Raw genomic sequence first — 19,103 nt, 5'->3', positions numbered from 1 at the left:
AGGTGTAAAATTTAAAAGTGGGAGAAAGCTTTGGTGTTGGCCTGTTGGGTGTAGTTATCAGATTGGGTCCAAATCTGTTTCCTTTCTTTTCCATCGTTTTTGGGTGCAATAGGCCCACAAGGCCCAAGATTCTCTAAGTCTCACTCTTCACCTTGAAACAGTTTGCCATGTTTGATGTCTGGATTCCATGCAGTCATTCAGGGATCAATGTTTTGGTTGGTCAAGTACCTAACCATTGTTAGATGTAATTTGTAAATAATGTGAGGAGAAAAAGAGGAAATCTGCAAATCTTTGCCATTTGGAAATTTATAAGTATTGCATTCCTAAATGATAAATTAGTAAGTATTTAAGAGACTCAATAATAAATATTCACTTTGGTATGATGCAAGGCACTATGAGTGATCAGTGCATATAGTACATTTTTGTAAATATTGTAACTTGAATCTCGGATCACATGAGAAAAGGCCCAGAGCTCTTAACCAATCCAGCTTTCTTATGGGGGATATTATTTGTTTGCAAAAGCATAAAAGAATTGGCTGGTTTTCATTTTAGTTTTTGTCGTTTTTCTTTTGCTAATAGAAAGAAAAGATGGCTAACTTAAATAAACAGAATCCCACAACTTAAAAGCCTTTTAAAAAGCATTGGGAAAGGCTTTACAACCTAACTATTTTCTTAATTTTCTAACTCTTTTAGTTGAAATGAGATTCATGATATTAAAATTTATGTAAGATCCACTTTTAGGTAGGGTCAAAGAAATTGAATTCTAGAACATCTTCTGACGTAAATATTCTCCAACGGAATAAGTTGACAACGTAAAAATATTATGTTGTTAAATTATAAATTTGGATCATTAATTAAGTTATTTCTTAACTATATGTATTGTCTAAATAAAGATAAGAAAACATTATTTTTTTCAATTGCATTTGAACGTCGGTTTTGAAAAAAGTCAAGTGAGGCAATTGTTCCACCCCAAAATATCATCGGATTTAGACTCAAATAATATATAAGAATCATATTTTTTTCATATAAATGTAGATGAAAGATCAATGACCTATGGTCGCAAGATGAGATGTAATTTCTTAATAGCTAAGAAAAAGAACCAACTTTTTTTTTCTTACAAAGGCTGGTGGCATGGTGCAGCTTAAAAAATTAGGAGAGAAAAGCTGAAAGAGGGTGACTGACAAAACAACCCAACAGCCGAAGGAAGATACACAGAACTTTACAACTAAAAAAATAAAGAACCACAGAACTCTGTCACAGACTCACAACTCATAAGGTGTCCCCCAAGGCCAAATTATTAGTCAGAAAAGCAAAACAAAAAGCCACACCTCTCTCACTCACACCTTCCTCCTCAACCTCAGCTCCTCCCCTCCTTTGAATGCTAAAATGCACACCCTTTACCCTTCACACAAAACATGATCGGACCCATCTGGCCCTCTCCATGCTGAAGTGCGCCGAGTAGCCATTACTGTACTCTTAGTTCTGATGTGGTGGTAGTAGTAGTATGGTCTGGGTTGCTGTTTGCGCTCTCTGAAACAGTGAAAAATTAGTGGAATGGCCCCCAAAACAGTAAGGTAATAATACTGTAATAATCATGCATTGCATGAGTTGCTTAATGGGTCAGTATTATAATAGTGTGTTTGTGCTAAAATGCGCCTCTCCTAGCTTTGGATGCTTGCTCTCTTGGTTCTCGAGCTGAGGTCTCTTTCTTTGTTATTATTTGTTCTTTGATGGTCTCCCTTTGAAAAGCATGAAAAATGCAGCAATTTGTGTGCCTCATGAAGCTTTCTGTTTGGAGAAGATTCTCCTTTCTGTGTTGACGTTTTTGAAAACCCAAATCCCTTCTAGTAACAAAAAGCAGTAGTTGTCAATTCAAACTGCTGTGTTTGCTGGGCAAAGAAAAGCACTGCTCTCTCTCTCTCTCTCTCTCTCTCTCTCTCATTTCTGTGTGCCTTTGTTTCTTACAGTTTCCATGTCAGACCCGTTGTTATCCTGTCTTGCTTTCTTTTTTTAATTTTATGAAAGTTAGAATTTTTAGAAACATCTCTGAAACTCTGCCATAAAACCCATTATTTCTTCATTTTTCTATTATTTTTTATTTTTAAAATTCCAGCTCTCTTTGGTTGTGGGATATGGAGATTCTGGAGTGGGTAATCTTGTTTACTGATCTTTTTGTCTTATTTGGGGCCTTTGAAGCATTGGAAGTGGGGATGCATGTTGTGTGAGGATAGCAGATTCAGGATTTGGAGGTGGGATGGGGGGTTTGATCTTTGGGCATGTAGTGTGAAAATGATGAATTCACGGTGAGGAGGGCAAATTTACCAGTATATGCTTGAAAATTCTCTGAAAAGGTACATTTTTTTTTTCTTGTTACGTCTACAACGGTACAACCTAAGAGGGCTTCTGATTTATGAAAGATTTGGTATTAGTGAGGGCTTTTTCAGTGATTACACAAAATGAATGGATTTAATGGGAGCTGTAAAAATTGGATGTGGTAATTTTGCTAGTGTCTTTTTGTGAGCTTGAATGCTACCTGAAAAGTGGTTGTGCAATATAAATTTACAAGGATGTGCCCTTCTTCTCTGTTACTCCCTTTCTAGTATAACAGTACTCAAAATTGAGTCTGCATTGGGTTTGTTATCTCTAATTTTAGGGGTCTCTATTATATCTTTCAGTCACTAGGCTGCAGAAAGGCTTTTTTCGCTAAATTTTCCAGTTTAGCAAAATGGGTGGTGTTGCATCGAGGATTAATAAGGAAGAGAGGGTGCGGGTTTGTAAGGAGAGAAAGAGGCTAATGAAACAGTTGGTGGGGTTTAGAGGTGAATTTGCAGATGCCCATTTGGCTTATTTAAGAGCATTGAGGAATACCGGAGCAACACTAAGACAATTTACAGAGTCGGAGACCTTGGAGCTTGAAACTACTTCATACGGCCTGGCATTGCCAGCCTCACCACCTCCACCTTTGCCTCCTTCCCCTCCACCACCACCTTTTTTAAGCCCTGATTTGAGAAAGGTGGATAATTATCAGAAAGAAGAAGTTGGCCTAGAAGAAAGAATAGGATCCATTTGGAACGCATTTGGTTCTTCTTCATCATACCATCTGAAACATGATGAGGAGGATTACTGGGCAGAGACTACAACAGAATTTGAGGAAGACGAGCAGGAAGAGGAAACTGTTGCAAATGTTGTGAATCCACTGCCTAAGAAACTGCAGACTATAGAATCCATTGAGGATAATTCACCAACGAAGAGGGGGCATGCTAAGGATACTGCAGATACAGCCATGGTACCGTGGAGAAGCAAGAAGACCTTAGAGGGTATAGCTAAGAAGTTAGATGATTATTTTCTGAAATCATCAGCTGGTTTAAAGGAAATTTCTGTTGTTATGGACATCAAAGGAGGGGATACTTTTCTGCCAATGAATACCACTGAAAGCAAAAGTAAATACTATCTCTATTTATGCATTTGGATTATCTTAAATGTTGTGTCCTATATAGTTCTTTTGGTGGCTTCTAAATATATTCACAGCCAAAATACACAAATTGAAATTGAATGCACTTATCACATGGCTAAATAAATCTCATCCCTAACCCACTGATAAGGAAGTTGGGAATGATAATTTGGTTTTGATGTCGACACAATCTCTGTTTTGTCTTTCACTTCCTGTGCGCCTATGCAGAAGCATCCAACTCATAGATATTTATAATCACTGGATTATCAAAAAAATACTCCAATATTTTCTGTATGTATGTGTTATTTTGACTTATTCCACATATTTTTTATGACTGTTTGATTGACAGGGAAGAGGTGCAATTCCGCAAAGGTCTTTAGTGCATTATCATGGAGTTGGTCTTCTAGGTCACTTCAATTTTCCAGAGATTCTGTTGAGTGTAGTGGTCCTAGTGAACCATGCAGGCCAGGAGCTCATTGCGTCACACTTAAAAAATTGTGCGATGAGGAAAAGAAACTTTACAAAGAAGTTAAGGTAAAAACAGTACTTGACTTTTTGTATAATATCCAGTTAAATCAATATGTAAATATTCAGAATGTGCATTTTAATTATTTGAAATGACACTGTGTTAGATGATTGCAATCTCTCATGTGCGTGTGTGTTATTGAACTGCAAGTGTTTAAAATGTAATATCCTATGAAGGTAATGACACATTGACTATGTCTTTCAGACATATACATCACAGATTCTCGTACTCATATCTTACTAGAAGATGTTTATGATGGTGTGAAATTAGTGTATTATGGTCTAGAATATCCTTTCTGTACTATGGTCATAAAACTGCACGATTATATCTAGTAATGAAGATTGCAGTTATGATGTCTTATTGTGCTAATTTTCTTTTGTAATCAGTCTTCTATAATCTAGTCCTTATTTGGTGGCTACTCCTCAAGGATGGTTGGAATGAACTAAATTTTCCAATATCTACATTACCTTAGGCCTTAGTCTTGGAATGGTCTTAGTGCAAACTGTTAAAAACAAGTCCATCTAACAGCAGTGGTTCTATGTATGAATTTCCTTCTATCCTCTCTCTCTAGCCTTGTTTCTGATGAATTTAATCATTTTATTATATAGGAGGAAGAGTTTACCAAATTAGAGCATGAGAGGAAATCCAAATTACTGCTAAAACAAGAGGATGAAAGCCATGACTGGAGCAAGGCTGAGAAAACTCGGTTTAGTGTTGAGAGCTTGGAGTCTGACATCTTACGTCTTCAGCAATCAATCAGCAGTACTTGTTCTTCTATAGTGAAGCTCATAGATGATGAGCTGTATCCGCAGTTGGTCACATTAACTTCCGGGTACAGTTGCAAAGATTAATTATATGGTATGAAAGCTCAATTGTATAGTATTCATAGTATTCATGAATCCTCTTGCAGGCTTTTGCACATGTGGAGAACAATGTATGATTGTCACCAAGATCAGAATTTTTTTTCCCAGCATTTGAAAAATATCACTGATATTCAAAAAATAGACTTGAGTACCAACTACCATTGCCAAGCTGCAATTCAACTAGAGACCGAGGCCTCTTGCTGGTACAACAGCTTCTGTGAAGTCATAAAATCTCAACAAGAGTATGTTAGAACACTTTGCAGGTGGACCCAACTCACTGATAGTCTTGTGGATGACCATCGACAGAGTCTGTACTTATCTTCTGTTCGTCGCTTATCTGAACAATGGCAGTTTGCCCTTGAAAAACTACCAGATAAGGTACTTCTGGTAAATCATTTGTTGGGTATCACTGATTTTCTTGACAATTTTATACTCCTAAGAAGACATTCTTGATGATCTATAATATATGAGCTACTGTGTAATTGTCACTAAAAGCAGATCATATATATTGTTATGCTGCCATCATTTGTGTGGTCATGAAGTTTCAATGCTTGGAGTCGACCATTTTATGTTGACGTGGGACTCTGGTGGTTTGATGGTCACATTGTGTGCCTTCTGGAGCACACATTTCCTGCCTGTCATGCTTATAATGGGAATGAGTTAAATTTTAATAACCTAGTTTGTGCTATAACTGTTCACGTTGTATTTATAACTCTCAAACTATAAGTTTCCTCTGTGCTGTTTCATGTGGGAACTTATCATTTCTGATGTTTTGTTGTATTTGCAGGAAGCAGCAGAGGCCATTAAGAGCCTTCTATCAGCCATCCACTTGATTCGCCTGCAGCAAGAAGAGGAGCACACACTGCAGAAAAAATACGAAAAACTTGAGAAAAGGCTGCAGAAGGAGTTATATTCATTAGCTGAGATGGAGAAAAAGATGGAGGGGTGCTCCAATTTAGACCCTAAGCATCCTTTGTCACTTAAGCGTGCCAAAACTGAAGCCTTGAAGAAGCAAGTGGACAGCGAGAAGGCCAAATATCTTAACTCAGTCCAGGTTAGCAAGGCCATGACATTGGACAACCTGAAAACAAGCCTTCCCAATGTATTCAAAGCATTGATGGAATTTTCTGGTGCCTACGTTCAGGCCATTGAAGGTGTTTCTAGTCACATTATACCAGAAGATAGTTCTGATGGTGCATTGCAAACCTCATAGAATTAATACTTTTCCCTCGGAAATACAGAGATGAAATGGAGGCTCTGCAAGTATATTTCTTCCTGCGTGATCAGGGTAGTTGAAGATGTTGATCATGATAATGCTTAAGATTTTTTTAGATTGATAGATCTAATTCCTTTTCCAAGATGCCAGTGGAGCTTACTGCTATATTTGCCCTTGTAACCATTTCTGTCCCAAGGAACTTGAGGGGGTGAGAGGACATTTGCAAACCACATCCGAATGAAATTCAATCCTTGATTGCTTTGTTTTTGGAGCATTTGAAAACAAAATTAGCTCAACAGAATTTAGACAACAATACGACTAAAAGCAGTATCCTAGTAATGGTAGAAGGTAGATTTACCTTAATTCACAAGGCATAAATAGTTGAAAGTTCTGCTAGACTGTTTCCCTTTCGCACATGATCTCATGATTCGATAGCTTGACACGAACATCATCCCCATAAGCGGAGATGATGACTCTGTTCTAGTTGTTTTATTATTTTTGATCTTCTGTTCCAGTTGTTTCAATTTTCGACAACATCTAAAATTAACTTTACAATAGGACATGTTAAATCCATAGCCTATACAATTAATTCCTCTTCCCTTCATTGAGAGAAATTACAAGCAAGTATCAAACAGTTCTTGTTCTCCCATATTCAACTCCAATCAATGGATTTGTCTTGAACATCATCTTCTAATAGGTGATGCCTGTTGTGAGCCAGCCTGCCTATCACAGCCAGACCTGAAACAAAAGGCCAATATTTTAGTAGAAAAGACAGACAAAGAGCGTAGTTATTCTTTGACACTGGAACTTCTCACTCTTTTCCCAGTAAATGAAAACTTTGCAGTTTTATTCCCCGGAAAAAGTATACATTTGATGATAATAAACAGTTTGGGCAAAAGAGGAAAAAGGAGGGAGCCCAAAATGGTCCAAAAAACATTTATTATAACAAAGTACATAGGGAGAGAATTAAGTTCATGATTTGACCTTCAACTATTCTGTAGAAAGCTGACCACCACCCCTGTCTTGGAATATGGTGCTGATTTAGTGTTTCATCTATATCTTTATCATGCTTCCCTTCCAACACTCCCTGCAGTGTTACAACTGCATCCTTTGTCTTCATGAGGATATTGTTTGTGTCGTCAATATCTGATATCTGAAGATCGTTCCGTGAAGAAGTGAGACTAACAGCTAAGGCAAATTGGGCAGCAGCAGCCCAGCGGGAAGAGGCCAACCATCTCCTCTGGCTCTGGCCAACCGGCTCCTCAGAGCCATCTCTACCCGCCTTATTCTGTGTACCTCCAAATGCCAGGCTACGTAAGTACTGAGCATTAGCAGGTCCTGTACTCTGGACCATCTTAGAGAATCCGCTCTCTTCATTTGATAGTAGTTCTTGTGGGGAATCATGTTCTTGTACCTAAAACAAGAGGTTGAAAGTTATAAGTTGATAGCTTTCGACTTGAAACCAGAGGTAAAGTACTTCAAAATGGGTAAAAATTGATGAGTCTGTTATTTATGATCTCTCATGCACAACATATATGGGGGACCCAATGCTATATAGTGGGACCTACATGCATGTTGTGAGAGGGAGGTCAGAGATAACAAGTTTATGCAAAATTTCCTCCATTGGTACCTGCCTGTAAATCCATGATATGAATGGATCTTGCATGGTCATTCCTATTAAGGTGGGGGCATTTTGTTCTCCTGACTTCTATAACCACATTTATTGCAAGAAAAAAAAGGCAGGAATTACATTAACTTTATGGCATACCTGACCAGCATCAAGAACAAGAATTCGATCACAGTCAATTATGGTATTTAATCTGTGAGCAATAATGAGCATGGTGCATGATTTGAATTCTTCACGAATGGTTTTCTGAATAAGAGCATCAGTTCTAACGTCGACAGCTGCAGTTGCTTCATCAAGAACAAGAATCTTTGATCTCCGCAGCAATGCTCTGGCAAGACTTATTAGTTGCCTCTGTCCAACACTAAAATTCTCCCCTCCCTCAGAAACCTTGACACAATAAAGACAAACAAATTACGACTTAACTAGCAAATTGTTTTTTCTCTTAATGTAGACCACATACTTATCTGTTTAGTAATAACCATATATGGTGAATGTGAATAATTCTTTTCCCAATCACATTTTCAGGAAATCATTGCAGTCATCAATGAAATGAGATAAATGAGAGATAGATCAATATGTTAGCCTAATCCCACATCGCCAATCAGATATTTTAAAGTACAAAAATAGCATCAGTTTGTTTGCTGACTATTGTATGTACGATGCATCTGAATTTATGCAAACAAATAAGAGATGGAAATTGCAATCATCTTCCCTGAATTTTTTTTCCCAAGATTCTCTTTTCAAACATCAGTCAACCCCAGCATACTCAGTCACTATAATTATCTATGAACTCTATAAGTTATAAACTTATACCTCAGCATCCAGACCGAAAGAATTCCTCCTAATGACATCCTTTAGGTGCGCCCTCTCTAGAGCTTCCCAAAGGTCAGCATCATTATGCTCACTGAAAGGATCAAGATTAAACCGCACAGTCCCTACACAAGGTAGTAGAATGACCATTAGAATAATGCATTCCCTATTGATAAGATAAAATATGGCATATGCTTAATTACATAAAGAAAAATAAAATAAAATCATGTCAGCTCAATTGAAGCACATATAGGTTGAATGAGTGCATACCTGAAAAAAGAACTGGTGACTGTGGTATGATACTAAGAACTTTTCGCAAATCGGTCAGTCCAAACTTAGAAATATCACAACCATCGATCAAGATTCTTCCTCTTTCTATTTCTACTATCCTAAACAATGCATTAATCATGCTAGATTTCCCTGCACCAGTTCTTCCCACTATTCCTAGCTTCTCACTTGCAGAAACTGTAAAAGACAATCCATGCAAAACTGGTGGAAGTCCAGGCCTATAACGTAGGACAACATCCTCAAACTCAATTGATCCTGATGATGGCCACCCATGTCGGGGACGGTTGCTTTCAATCACAGCTGGAGCCTCAGAAGGCAACTCTATATATGTGCCAACACGCTCAACAGCATTTAAACTATTTTCAGCCCTGCTTGCTTGCCTAAGAACACCACTCAACAAGTTTGTGATATTTAAGGTATAACTGAGAAGTAGGCCCATTGTAGATGCAAATGCTACTTGGTTTTCTGCTCTGCTATTCTGCATGACAGCAAAGGTTGCAATCAGCCAAATCATGATACCCCCCAGTGTTTCCAACCTTATAGTAAGCCAGCGATTTGAACTAATATTCACAAGGGTGAATCTGATATTATTGTCCATGGACCTCCCACTAATGTTGGCCATCCGATCATATGCTTTGTATGCACGAATGCTTGACAAACCATTTAAGGCTTCTCCAAATTGTGCATAAATAGGAGATCTGGTAATGGAATCCAGGCGTTTCACTTCACGGGATGTGCTCTGTCAAATGCATGTGATAATAATATAGTCAGGCAATGTACACAACATGAAATAAGGAGTATAGTGAGCAATTTGAGGGGGGGGGGGGGGGTCTCAATAGAATTTCCCATACTGATTAGGGGAAAAAAAACAAAATAATAAGTAAAAATTGTTACTATGTCAAACCTACCTGATAATATAGATAGGCTGCATAAAACAAAATCAGAAGTGGCATTATGGCCCAGAGTGATATGGTGCTAACAATTCCTATAAGCACAAAAGTTGAAAGGAGCTGCCACACTTGACCCAGAAACATGTTCATAAAACTTGCTACACTGCGATCTATATCACCCAGATCCTTTGCAAACCTATTGATTATCCGCCCAGTTGGATTAGTGTGGAAGAATACCATTGGAGCTATTAGTATAGCATGTAGCAGGGCATCGTGCAATCTTCTGGCTGCACGAAGGCTTGAAGTGATTAACCAAAACGAGTTCGTCAGTGTCACAGTTACCTGAGTCAAGCAAATGTGGATTAAGCCTTCAAACCATCTGACGGTCACAAACAACTACAATAATTTTCTTCTGAAATAGCATTATTAATATTTTCAAAAGTAAGAACAAGTGGACAACACAATTTTTAATTTTTATTGATGTTTCATATGACTTTTCTTTCCATTGGATTGCTATTATCTATAAAATTAAAAGTAATGGATGAAATGAAGAAAAATATCTAAAAGCAGATAATTGGATAAGCTTTTTCAAAAGAATGAGCTAGCGTGCAAAAATGAATATCTATGTATGTGCCAGCTCTTGACACACCTGACAAAATGACAGAATCGCATATATAAGAATGTAGAATCCAGGTTTATAACCCTTTGAAGTGCTTTGATGTGTCCAAGCACTTAACCATGTGCTACTTGAAACTCGAAGAATTTCTGTTGATATATAACAAGTAAATAGAACCATGACCACCCATAGACCTCCTAATGCATTTTTGTACCTGCCAACAAGAACAAATAAAACCAATACAAATGCATCAATTCATTAAGATCAGATTAAGTTGAATAAGTTTTCAAAGTAGAAAACGAAACTCATGCCGTGGATATAAGGTTGGACCATAAGTGACTTACTCAACTGACGCCTTATATAAGGTGGGAAACTCTTATAGAAATCTCCCACTAACAAAATATATTGTCAGAAAAGACTAATAGAAGCATTCAAGACTTATGTTGAAGCTTGATTCATTAAAGAATAATGCACTATATTACCTCACCAAAATCTTCCAACTGACAACACCTGTTTCCCGCTCCTCTTGCCTGATGAGTACAGATTTTGCCCCTTTCCCTTTCTTTATGTAGCTTGCATCTTTTGGAAATTCATTCAGAACCCCATTAGAAGCAGGCGTTGAGCTTTCCTGGAAATTATTTTTGCTGTTTTCCTTTTCTTCTATCTGTTCTTCCATTTTCCCTGCATTTTCCATTAGTTTCTGGAACAGCTTACTGTTTTTGGAGAGATCCTTAAAGGTTCCCTCCTCTTTAATCGTACCGTCACAGACTAGAATAATTTGATCCACTTGAGGAAGAAAGTGTAGCTGATTTGTGACAAGCACCCTAGTTTTGCCCTGCAACTCTTCCTTGATACAGTGGTTGAAAACCTGGAGGTAGTAGTAGATTAGGCTTCAAAGAGATCACTTTTAAAGATTGAAGAGGACATGCTTGTAACAATCAGATCCTAAAAGAATAGAACAGTCAAGCTGCATAAGAAACAGAATTATAAAAATTGAGCATAGGGTCCCTTTGGCTGTCTGCTTGGTCTGTTAACCAGATAACATTTTCCTTGCACTTGTAAGAAGCAAGAAACAATCTGATTATATTTGGACTTGAGAAATTTTATTTGATCGAATATATAATGATCTCAACTGAAAAGAATGCATCCAACATTACCACTTCTCTTGATGAATTAAACTCATTTCAGTATAGGACATAATAGAATGGCAACAATGATAAGAATAACGCTCAGATGAAAAGAACAATACCTGTCTAGCAACATGAGCATCTAGAGCACTTAATGGGTCATCAAATATATAAACATCTGAATCAGAATATACAGCCCTAGCCATTGAAACTCTTTGCTTTTGACCACCACTAATATTGACCCCTCTTTCACCTATCTCTGTTAGATCTCGACCCTGGGACATTAAGTGTAGTAGTCAACCAACTGAAATCTTTACATGTTAATGAGCAATAACTTCAAAGCTAAAAATTTATAAATTCACTTACTGGAAGTAAGTCTAGATCATGCTGTAATTCAGTTACATCAATAGCCTTCCAGTATCGTGCAGGTACGAATTCAGATCCAAATAAAATATTTTCACGTACCTGGAAGAATAAATTTTGAAATCTCAGAAGTGCACATTGGGGCAGGAGATGACCTTGCAATTGACCAGAAAGCCAAAGAATGAATATTGTAGGTATTTAAACAAGATAAGCTGTGACTCACAGTAGCGTTGAAAATCCATGAAACTTGGGGAACGTAGGCAACAGTCCCCCTGATTACAACACCAGAATCTGCTCTGGCAGGCAGCTCCCCAAGCATGGCTGATATAAGTGATGTTTTTCCTTCTCCAGTGCCGCCAACAACGGCTACTAAGCTTCCAACTGGTATATCTAAGTTGATGTTTGATAATGTGGGCCTCTCTGCCTGCAAAAATGTAGGAGAGGGGTGTTGTCAAGACTGCTTTCACACATAAGAAGTATGTTTGATAGCCAACATGCTACTAGCATCATCAATGTACATGAAAAAATTTCCTAGAAGCATGTTTGGTAGTCAACATGCTGCCAGCTTCTTCATTAACAAAGTCATAATTGTCGATAGTTGACCTTTGAATCCCATGAAAAGTACCCATCCTTAATTGAGATGGCTGGAAGCCCTGGTTCAAGAGGTGGGTTTGGTACTAGAATTCTCTCCTCAGTTGAGAATAGTTCCTCTAAACGCTGTAAGGATACATTTGCATTTACAACCTGTTAAAGTAGAGCAGAGTAAGAAACTAAGCACAAACAAACACGAAAATAATCTACCCATTGTAGAGGAGATAATACAAATATAGGTGTTCAGCCAAATGCAAGATGACAGATAAGTGAACAGATAAGAAACTAATGCTACCTGACTTAATAAGTTAGGCAGCATGTTTAAAGGAAACCGTAGCACTGCAAAAAGAGAAAGTGATGTGAATGCCCTTGCAGGTGTCAAATCGCCACCAGGAAAAGTGAACATCCCAAATGAGGTTACTGTCACAACAACTGGAATGCTGTTCAGTATAAAACTGTTAAACTGCAAAAATAGAGGCGACTGGTCAGGAAATTACAAGGTCATGAATGAGATGGTCCACAGTAAATATGCTATCATAGTTAATATACTTTGAATCTATCAAGGAATAAACAGTTGCTTATCATATGTAAACAAAATCATTTGCACAAGTTATAAATTAGACACACTGTGTCTTAACAATTATGTTGTATTTAACTCAACTGACCTATAGTCTACAAATATTTTTTTTTTATAACTTAAGTCTACAAATGTTGATGTATTATTATTAGTAGCATTGATCATGTTAATCTAGCTTATGAATTTCAGAATGATGTGTTGCCGTACAGCAGATAGTAATTGCGCTTTACGGAACCTTGACAGCTCATCATTTCGTATGCTTTGAACTCGATGTTGGAAACTTGTCTCCCAGGCATAACATCTGAAACATTTTTTTTTATCACATTAATGTTGGAAACATTACTGTCAATTGTATGCTATCTATAAATGTAAGGGCAGCTGTAGTCAAATTCATACTTCACAGTGTCCATGGCTGCTAAAATTTCATTCATGAGGCCAACTCTCTTGTCAGTCTGCTGTAGTCCATCCTTTGTCAGTTTTCGCATTTTGGTGATCACAAATGTCTTTTCACAAAAGAATTTATAACAAATGAGTCATTATACAGAACAGAACAAATGAAAAATAGTTATTTCTGATCCACAAATCAAACAGCACAACAAGTGATGGCATAATACTTCTTAAATTTAAGCAAGGAGTCTAACTGATGGAAAATGAAATTCACTGAATGTATGATGTTGGTTTGAATATAGTGTAAAATGTCTACCCATACGTTTATGAATATGAAATATACAAATTTCCACTTCTATGCTAAGGAACCTGTTATGAAATCTACATCATTTCCACACCCGGCAGCTGAACTACCCAAATAAGTTTTACTTTTACTCAGTTCAGAAGATTGGATCCACAAATTTAGATTCAGATGTCATGAAAACTTAATAAAAAATCAAATAAATACAAATGCATGAAAGTGCATAGTGTTAAAGCTTTCTAAGCTTAACCTTCCTTTCAAGAAAGTGGCAATCTACGGAAATATAACAGACTTTTGGTAGAGAAAAAACCTCAAGAAAAGAAAAGATATCCTGACCTGTATGGGGATCATGAGAACTAGCATCAATGATCCAATTAGCGATGCAACACCTAATTGCTGGTAAAGAAGAACCATAGATACAATGATACGAAAAGGTGCTGACCATAGTCCGTGAAGTTGTTGACATATTTGCTGAATCATGAGAAAGGCCTTGTTAGTTATAAATTTATAATTTAAATGACTTAAGATACAGGACTTCAAAGAATTAGAGATGGCATTTCCATCAACAGAGCAAGGAGGGGTCGGGGGAGGAGGAGGGAGGGAGGGAGATGAACATAGATGTGAGAAACCTTCATTTTTCATGTTTAAAGGTTTCCAGAAGAATCTAAATATGCTTAAACTTCTATAGCATTTGTGTATGATGATACTCAATTTACTTGATCTCTAGAGCATACCTGAAGTGCATTAGCATCTGTTGACATCATATTTGTTATCTTCCCAGTTGGGAACTTCTTACGGTCCTCATGAGTTAGTCTTATAGATCTGCGGAATACAGCAGCTACCTACAAAAAAGGAAAACAAAAGCAAGCAAATTTTCATGAATCACACAACATGGAACTTAATTGGGCAATTGAACTGAACAAAAAGGCATTAGAGGTTGAATGAGTTTTTAAAATAAAATAAAAATCACCGAATTAGCGTTGTTAATATAGATAAAGAGCTTTACCAAAGTTGATCTCAGCCTAAAACCGACCCGCATAACATTCTGGAAATACTGAGATTCACAGAGCACACCAAATGACTGGACAAAGACGAATAAAGTTGTCAATATAACTCACCATCTATCTTGCAATATTTTTGCACATTTAAGTTATCAGTTCTTATACATAAAGGCACCAAAGAACCATATGTGCCTGAGATATCTGAAACTTGACAAATTCTTTTGGTAACGTGAAAGCAAAGTGCACCCCATTATATTCATACACCACACAATCTTCAAACATGTAGATTTCTTAAGCCACCACCGACCCCAACCCCCAAAGTAGTTCTTATTGATAATTTGAAAAATATGGGAAGACGCTTAAATTCGGAACACAAAGAAGCTACTTTCAAATGTCAATCTAACAATGTCCCTCATGGATTTCATGTTCCCTTCCCTACTAAAATTCCATTCTTAATCATGCATTTCCCATAAAAGTTGATGCAGGTCAATTTAGCTTTAGCTTGCCAGAAAAATTTGAAAATCTAGCATCAAAACAGAGATCCTACTAATTTTGATATCATTAAACATGATGTTACTTGAGACACAAGATAGAAGCCATACCACGCCAATGAAAATTAAGAAGGCATATATGTAACCAATCCAAGCAGGATCACCTCGTTGCATTGACTGCATGCCATAACAAGACACTTACAAACTCTCATGTTGAAACACAAGTAATATGCTTCACAAAGTAGGTTCATTCAATTGCTTAATGAGGCTTTGACAAGAAAGAAACTAACCTGCAAGAGATTATTTAATAGAATGGGACCCGAAAACTGAGAAAGATCATTGCCAATCTACAAGATGTTCAAAGTAAAATTAGTGAACTTCTTAAGAGTCATCATACTTTAAATCACATTGTAGCTGACAATTTACACCCGACAAGTAAACTTTCACATGTATTACACAAAAAATTAGAGGCAGATATCCATGCGAATTAGAACTTCACTCCCAACTCCCATTAAGCCTTCATTTGATTTTCTAGGAAGAATTAGAGTTTCCTTTTTTTCTATACAATACGCATGGTATAAGGTTCTTTTAACATATGCTTTTCAAAAAATATTTCTCCTTTTGACTTTGTAACTGGGGATAAGTTCATTACCTTGAAAAGGCCTCCCCACCAGAACCTACATATAACATTTCAAGAAAAGCAATTAAATTAGATGGAAATGCAATTAGCATTTGTTGGACAAATTCATTGCTAGAAATTAGAATTGAGAACTTTTTTTTTTTTTTAAAAAAAAACCCCAACAAAATGATAGGCCAGCTATTACCTTCCTCCAAGGCTACAATTTAATGCTCTTAGAAGCCATGGCTTGGACCTTTGAGATTCTTCAACCCAACATTCCTGGAACCTGCAAAATCACAACTGTTATGAATGTTGCGCACAGAACACACAATATTATGTAGAAGCAAACTGAAAAGGAGGCAACATGAAGATGACTTTTTAATCAATGTCTCAGTCTGATCCCATGTGTCCAACTTCCAAACATCTGTTTCAGTGATGGGTTTTCTATACCCTAGCTGCATGAGTGGAGTCATCCATCCAAAATATATTCCTACAGAGATGCACAAGAAATAGTAAGTAGCTGAAGTATGTAGAGTACAAGAAATATCCACCTACCAATTAAGAAAAGAAAACATTACATTACAGAAATACATTACACTCAGGTCATAATTCCCATCTAATCAAGGTGAAGCTAATGGTAGAACATTCTCAGTTTATCCATTCAACACATATATGCCCCTCTCTAAGCAACAACTCAAAGAGTAAGGCCATTTCAAAATTATAAAACTCTTCATCAATTTTGCCAAGTTTAAGAATACTTACTGGAAAATATATTAACATGTCTTTCAGGGAAAATTTTCTCTTCTCCAGGTAGTGCTTCATATTCAACATTTTGAAGAGACTCGGATTGCAGAACAATGTAACCCGGATAAGGATCCAGATTAGGAACATAAACAAGAAGAAGAATTCCAAACAACACCTACATCAGAACAATAACAACAGACCAAAATATAATTGACATGATATGGAATGACTTGAAAATAACAAACTAAGATCTAAATATTTACTGATATGATTAATGTCAATTGTGAGGGTACAGTCAATTGCAATCCGAGCATGCATTATAATTCAATGAGGCTACAAGTATATAGTATAATTCAATGAGACTACAAGTCTCTAGTAATTAGTAATTACTAGTATTTACTAATATACTCAAATTACAGTCAATATAAAGCCTTAGTTTGAAGAGCATAAAATTATGATAGGGAGATGGCAAAGACATGGAAAAATGATGAAAAGTCTATTAATACAACAACCTTCATAGGAGCAATAGAACAAATAATTAGTTGGGACAAACCTGGCAACAGACAGTGCTTATATACAGATACAGAGCCCATCTGCAAGAGTGAAATAAAAACACAAAACAAAAACAAAACAAAAATTGTAAGCATGTAACGATGTCCTGTACAATATGACAGCAGTGACAAAGATGATAACCATTTCTTGTCTACAAGACATTCTACTACTGAAAATTCTCAATCTTAAAATACAAGGATATTTCATCAAATTATTTTTGTTAACTGTGATTCCTAACACTCTCACTCATGTGTGGACCCCTTCCTACAACACTAGAAAACCCCAAGAAATGGAATTCAATATGAGGGAAGGCTAAACTTGCGGAAAAATAAAGTATCTAGCAAGTGAACGGGAGAAAAACTGACCTGCTGTAGTAATCTGTCACTGAAAGAATAAGATTTAGCACCACAGCATCTCCTACCAAGACATAAATGACTCCAAACCTTACATACCACCGAAATTCCCGGATGTAAGTTTTAGTTTCCAAGCCAATCATAATTAGCATGGAGCACCAAGAAAGAGCCTCAATGATTGAAGAAGTCATCTGCAAGAAGTCGCTTTACAGGTAAGCTTCATGTTATTTTACAATCACTTTGGCTTGCTATTACACAACTATCAGATTCAAGTTCTAAAACATCAAAAAACTTGTAGAAGAGTGCTAGCTATATACCAACAATTAAAGCTTTTAATAACATACTATTTTGTGTGTGCATGCTCACATTTGAAGATGAGTTCCTAATTAATAAGGCAAATCAAAAGTAGCACAAAACATCAAGAAAATAAGAAAAGAAAGCCCACCTCAAATGGAGCAAAGTCAGTTTGTTTATTGAGGTTAAAAAGTGATATACCCATCACCAACCTCAGTATGGGCTCAGCAGTGAAGTAACCAGCCAAAAAACCCAATATGTAATTATAGTAATTTGACCTCAATCGAAACCTCCGAGCTTTGTAATTCTTCTTGGTAATCCATATCCGATAGCAGCAGAGGCAGAGAAGAACTAAGTGAGAAATGCAGATGACTAGAGAGTCAATTGCACAAGGTGTGTAAGAACCAAAAGCACCTACTACTTTGGCCCATACCCCATTAGCTTCTGGTTGACAATACCAATCTATTGGTTTAAAAGCCATATCTGGTATTCACCCCCACAGATGTTCACTACTGAAGGCACTTTATAAACTCATAATCTCTTCTGGACACAGTCACTTGCTATTTGTCTCACTCAGTCTTAATTACTCCACAAGGACTTCATTTCCCACATAATACACTACCTGCTATAAGAACAACCACACTTACATTCGAAACAATAATAAATAGATTAAGGGACCAATATAATTTTGCATGTAAAACACATACCCAACCCCATTTGAAAAGTTATTTGTCAGTAACGTTTAAATAAAGAGAAAGTGAAAAGAAAAAAAAAAAAACTGTTACCCTTTTGTTCGGTTGCAGAGAAAAGTAGTAATGGAGGACAAGTAGAAGTTGACAACAGTTTGATTTACAAGTACTGCTATCTGAAGAGAACCCAAATAAGCCCAGAAAAATGTACAAGTAGCAAAGTGAAAGCAGCAAACAAGGAAAAAATAGCATATGAGAGAGGGAGAGACCTTTTTAAACGTGAAGCACTGCTTTGTTTTGCAGCTCTACTACAAGTGTAAATGAATGAAACATAGGCAAGAGTTTCTACAGGAAAAGGACTCATTGCACACGTCACGGATTACGTCGTTACGAAGACCACACTGTTTATCAGGAAAACGGCATGAAAGAGATTAGCAACTCAAGAATGTGAAGTTTAACAAAGTATACAACGACAGGAGAGGTATCAGCTCTGACTCTGAGTGACCTCTCTACTTTTGGCTGGTCCTGCACACCATAATTCTTGTTGTTTATCAAATATAAAGAATGGCGGGGATTTGGAACCACATATTTGTTTTTTTTTTGTTTTTTGGCCATGAAAACCACATATTTGTTGATTACTTGATTTGATACCCCTCACAAGTCACAGCTTACTCTATTGGCAATTTGGCATTCTGAATTTATGAGTATGATATGTTGCAGTCACGAG

The 19,103-nt window shown here is 36.8% G+C and overlaps 2 protein-coding genes across 4 annotated transcripts; one reads left to right on the top strand and one right to left on the bottom strand.

Moving 5' to 3' along the window:
- The first annotated feature begins 1,308 nt into the window (after positions 1-1,308).
- Positions 1,309-6,330, top strand: LOC147297204 (benzoyl-CoA reductase subunit C, putative (DUF630 and DUF632)). Of its 2 annotated transcripts, none has more exons than XM_086229544.1 (6): positions 1,309-1,569; positions 2,676-3,440; positions 3,801-3,985; positions 4,586-4,809; positions 4,888-5,218; positions 5,628-6,330. In XM_086229544.1, exons 2-6 carry the CDS (start codon positions 2,726-2,728, stop codon positions 6,051-6,053), a joined length of 1,881 nt encoding a protein of 626 aa, XP_086085670.1. In that variant the 5' UTR covers positions 1,309-1,569; positions 2,676-2,725; the 3' UTR covers positions 6,054-6,330. The 2 variants fall into 2 exon arrangements, with proteins under 2 accessions (XP_086085670.1, XP_086085669.1); XM_086229543.1 differs by having other exon boundaries at positions 1,309-1,574.
- Positions 6,331-6,540: 210 nt separating this feature from the next.
- On the bottom strand, positions 6,541-18,615 carry LOC147297203 (ABC transporter C family member 12-like). Of its 2 annotated transcripts, XM_086229541.1 has the most exons (28): positions 18,473-18,615; positions 17,839-18,309; positions 17,406-17,584; positions 17,042-17,081; positions 16,507-16,663; positions 16,120-16,234; positions 15,950-16,030; positions 15,778-15,802; positions 15,416-15,472; positions 15,237-15,302; positions 14,640-14,714; positions 14,368-14,475; positions 13,970-14,104; positions 13,342-13,448; positions 13,153-13,246; positions 12,664-12,831; positions 12,381-12,521; positions 12,001-12,201; positions 11,781-11,879; positions 11,537-11,689; positions 10,770-11,155; positions 10,321-10,501; positions 9,690-10,013; positions 8,764-9,520; positions 8,497-8,618; positions 7,825-8,070; positions 7,041-7,470; positions 6,541-6,794 (listed from the first exon to the last, which is right to left on the bottom strand). In XM_086229541.1, exons 2-28 carry the CDS (start codon positions 18,166-18,168, stop codon positions 6,709-6,711), a joined length of 4,863 nt encoding a protein of 1,620 aa, XP_086085667.1. In that variant the 5' UTR covers positions 18,169-18,309; positions 18,473-18,615; the 3' UTR covers positions 6,541-6,708. The 2 variants fall into 2 exon arrangements, with proteins under 2 accessions (XP_086085667.1, XP_086085668.1); XM_086229542.1 differs by lacking the exons at positions 13,153-13,246; positions 13,342-13,448.
- Positions 18,616-19,103: the final 488 nt, after the last annotated feature.

The sequence above is a fragment of the Dryas octopetala genome, chromosome 1 (assembly GCF_963921425.1).
Source record: "Dryas octopetala chromosome 1, drDryOcto1.1, whole genome shotgun sequence".
NCBI lineage: Eukaryota > Viridiplantae > Streptophyta > Magnoliopsida > Rosales > Rosaceae > Dryas > Dryas octopetala.
The sequence above is the reverse complement of the archived record's forward strand: the minus strand, read 5'-3'. Positions and strand labels throughout refer to the sequence as shown.

Excerpts from the sequence above, each read along its gene's own strand:
- LOC147297204 (XM_086229544.1), top strand. The coding sequence starts at position 2,726 with ATGGGTGGTGTTGCATCGAGGATTAATAAGGAAGAGAGGGTGCGGGTT. Across the intron at positions 3,986-4,585 it reads AACTTTACAAAGAAGTTAAG|GAGGAAGAGTTTACCAAATT; the intron begins GTAAAAACAGTA and ends TTTATTATATAG. Across the intron at positions 4,810-4,887 it reads TTGGTCACATTAACTTCCGG|GCTTTTGCACATGTGGAGAA; the intron begins GTACAGTTGCAA and ends ATCCTCTTGCAG.
- LOC147297203 (XM_086229541.1), bottom strand. The coding sequence starts at position 18,168 with ATGGCTTTTAAACCAATAGATTGGTATTGTCAACCAGAAGCTAATGGG. Across the intron at positions 16,031-16,119 it reads ACTGAGACATTGATTAAAAA|GTTCCAGGAATGTTGGGTTG; the intron begins GTCATCTTCATG and ends GTGATTTTGCAG. Across the intron at positions 8,619-8,763 it reads GTCACCAGTTCTTTTTTCAG|GGACTGTGCGGTTTAATCTT; the intron begins GTATGCACTCAT and ends TACCTTGTGTAG.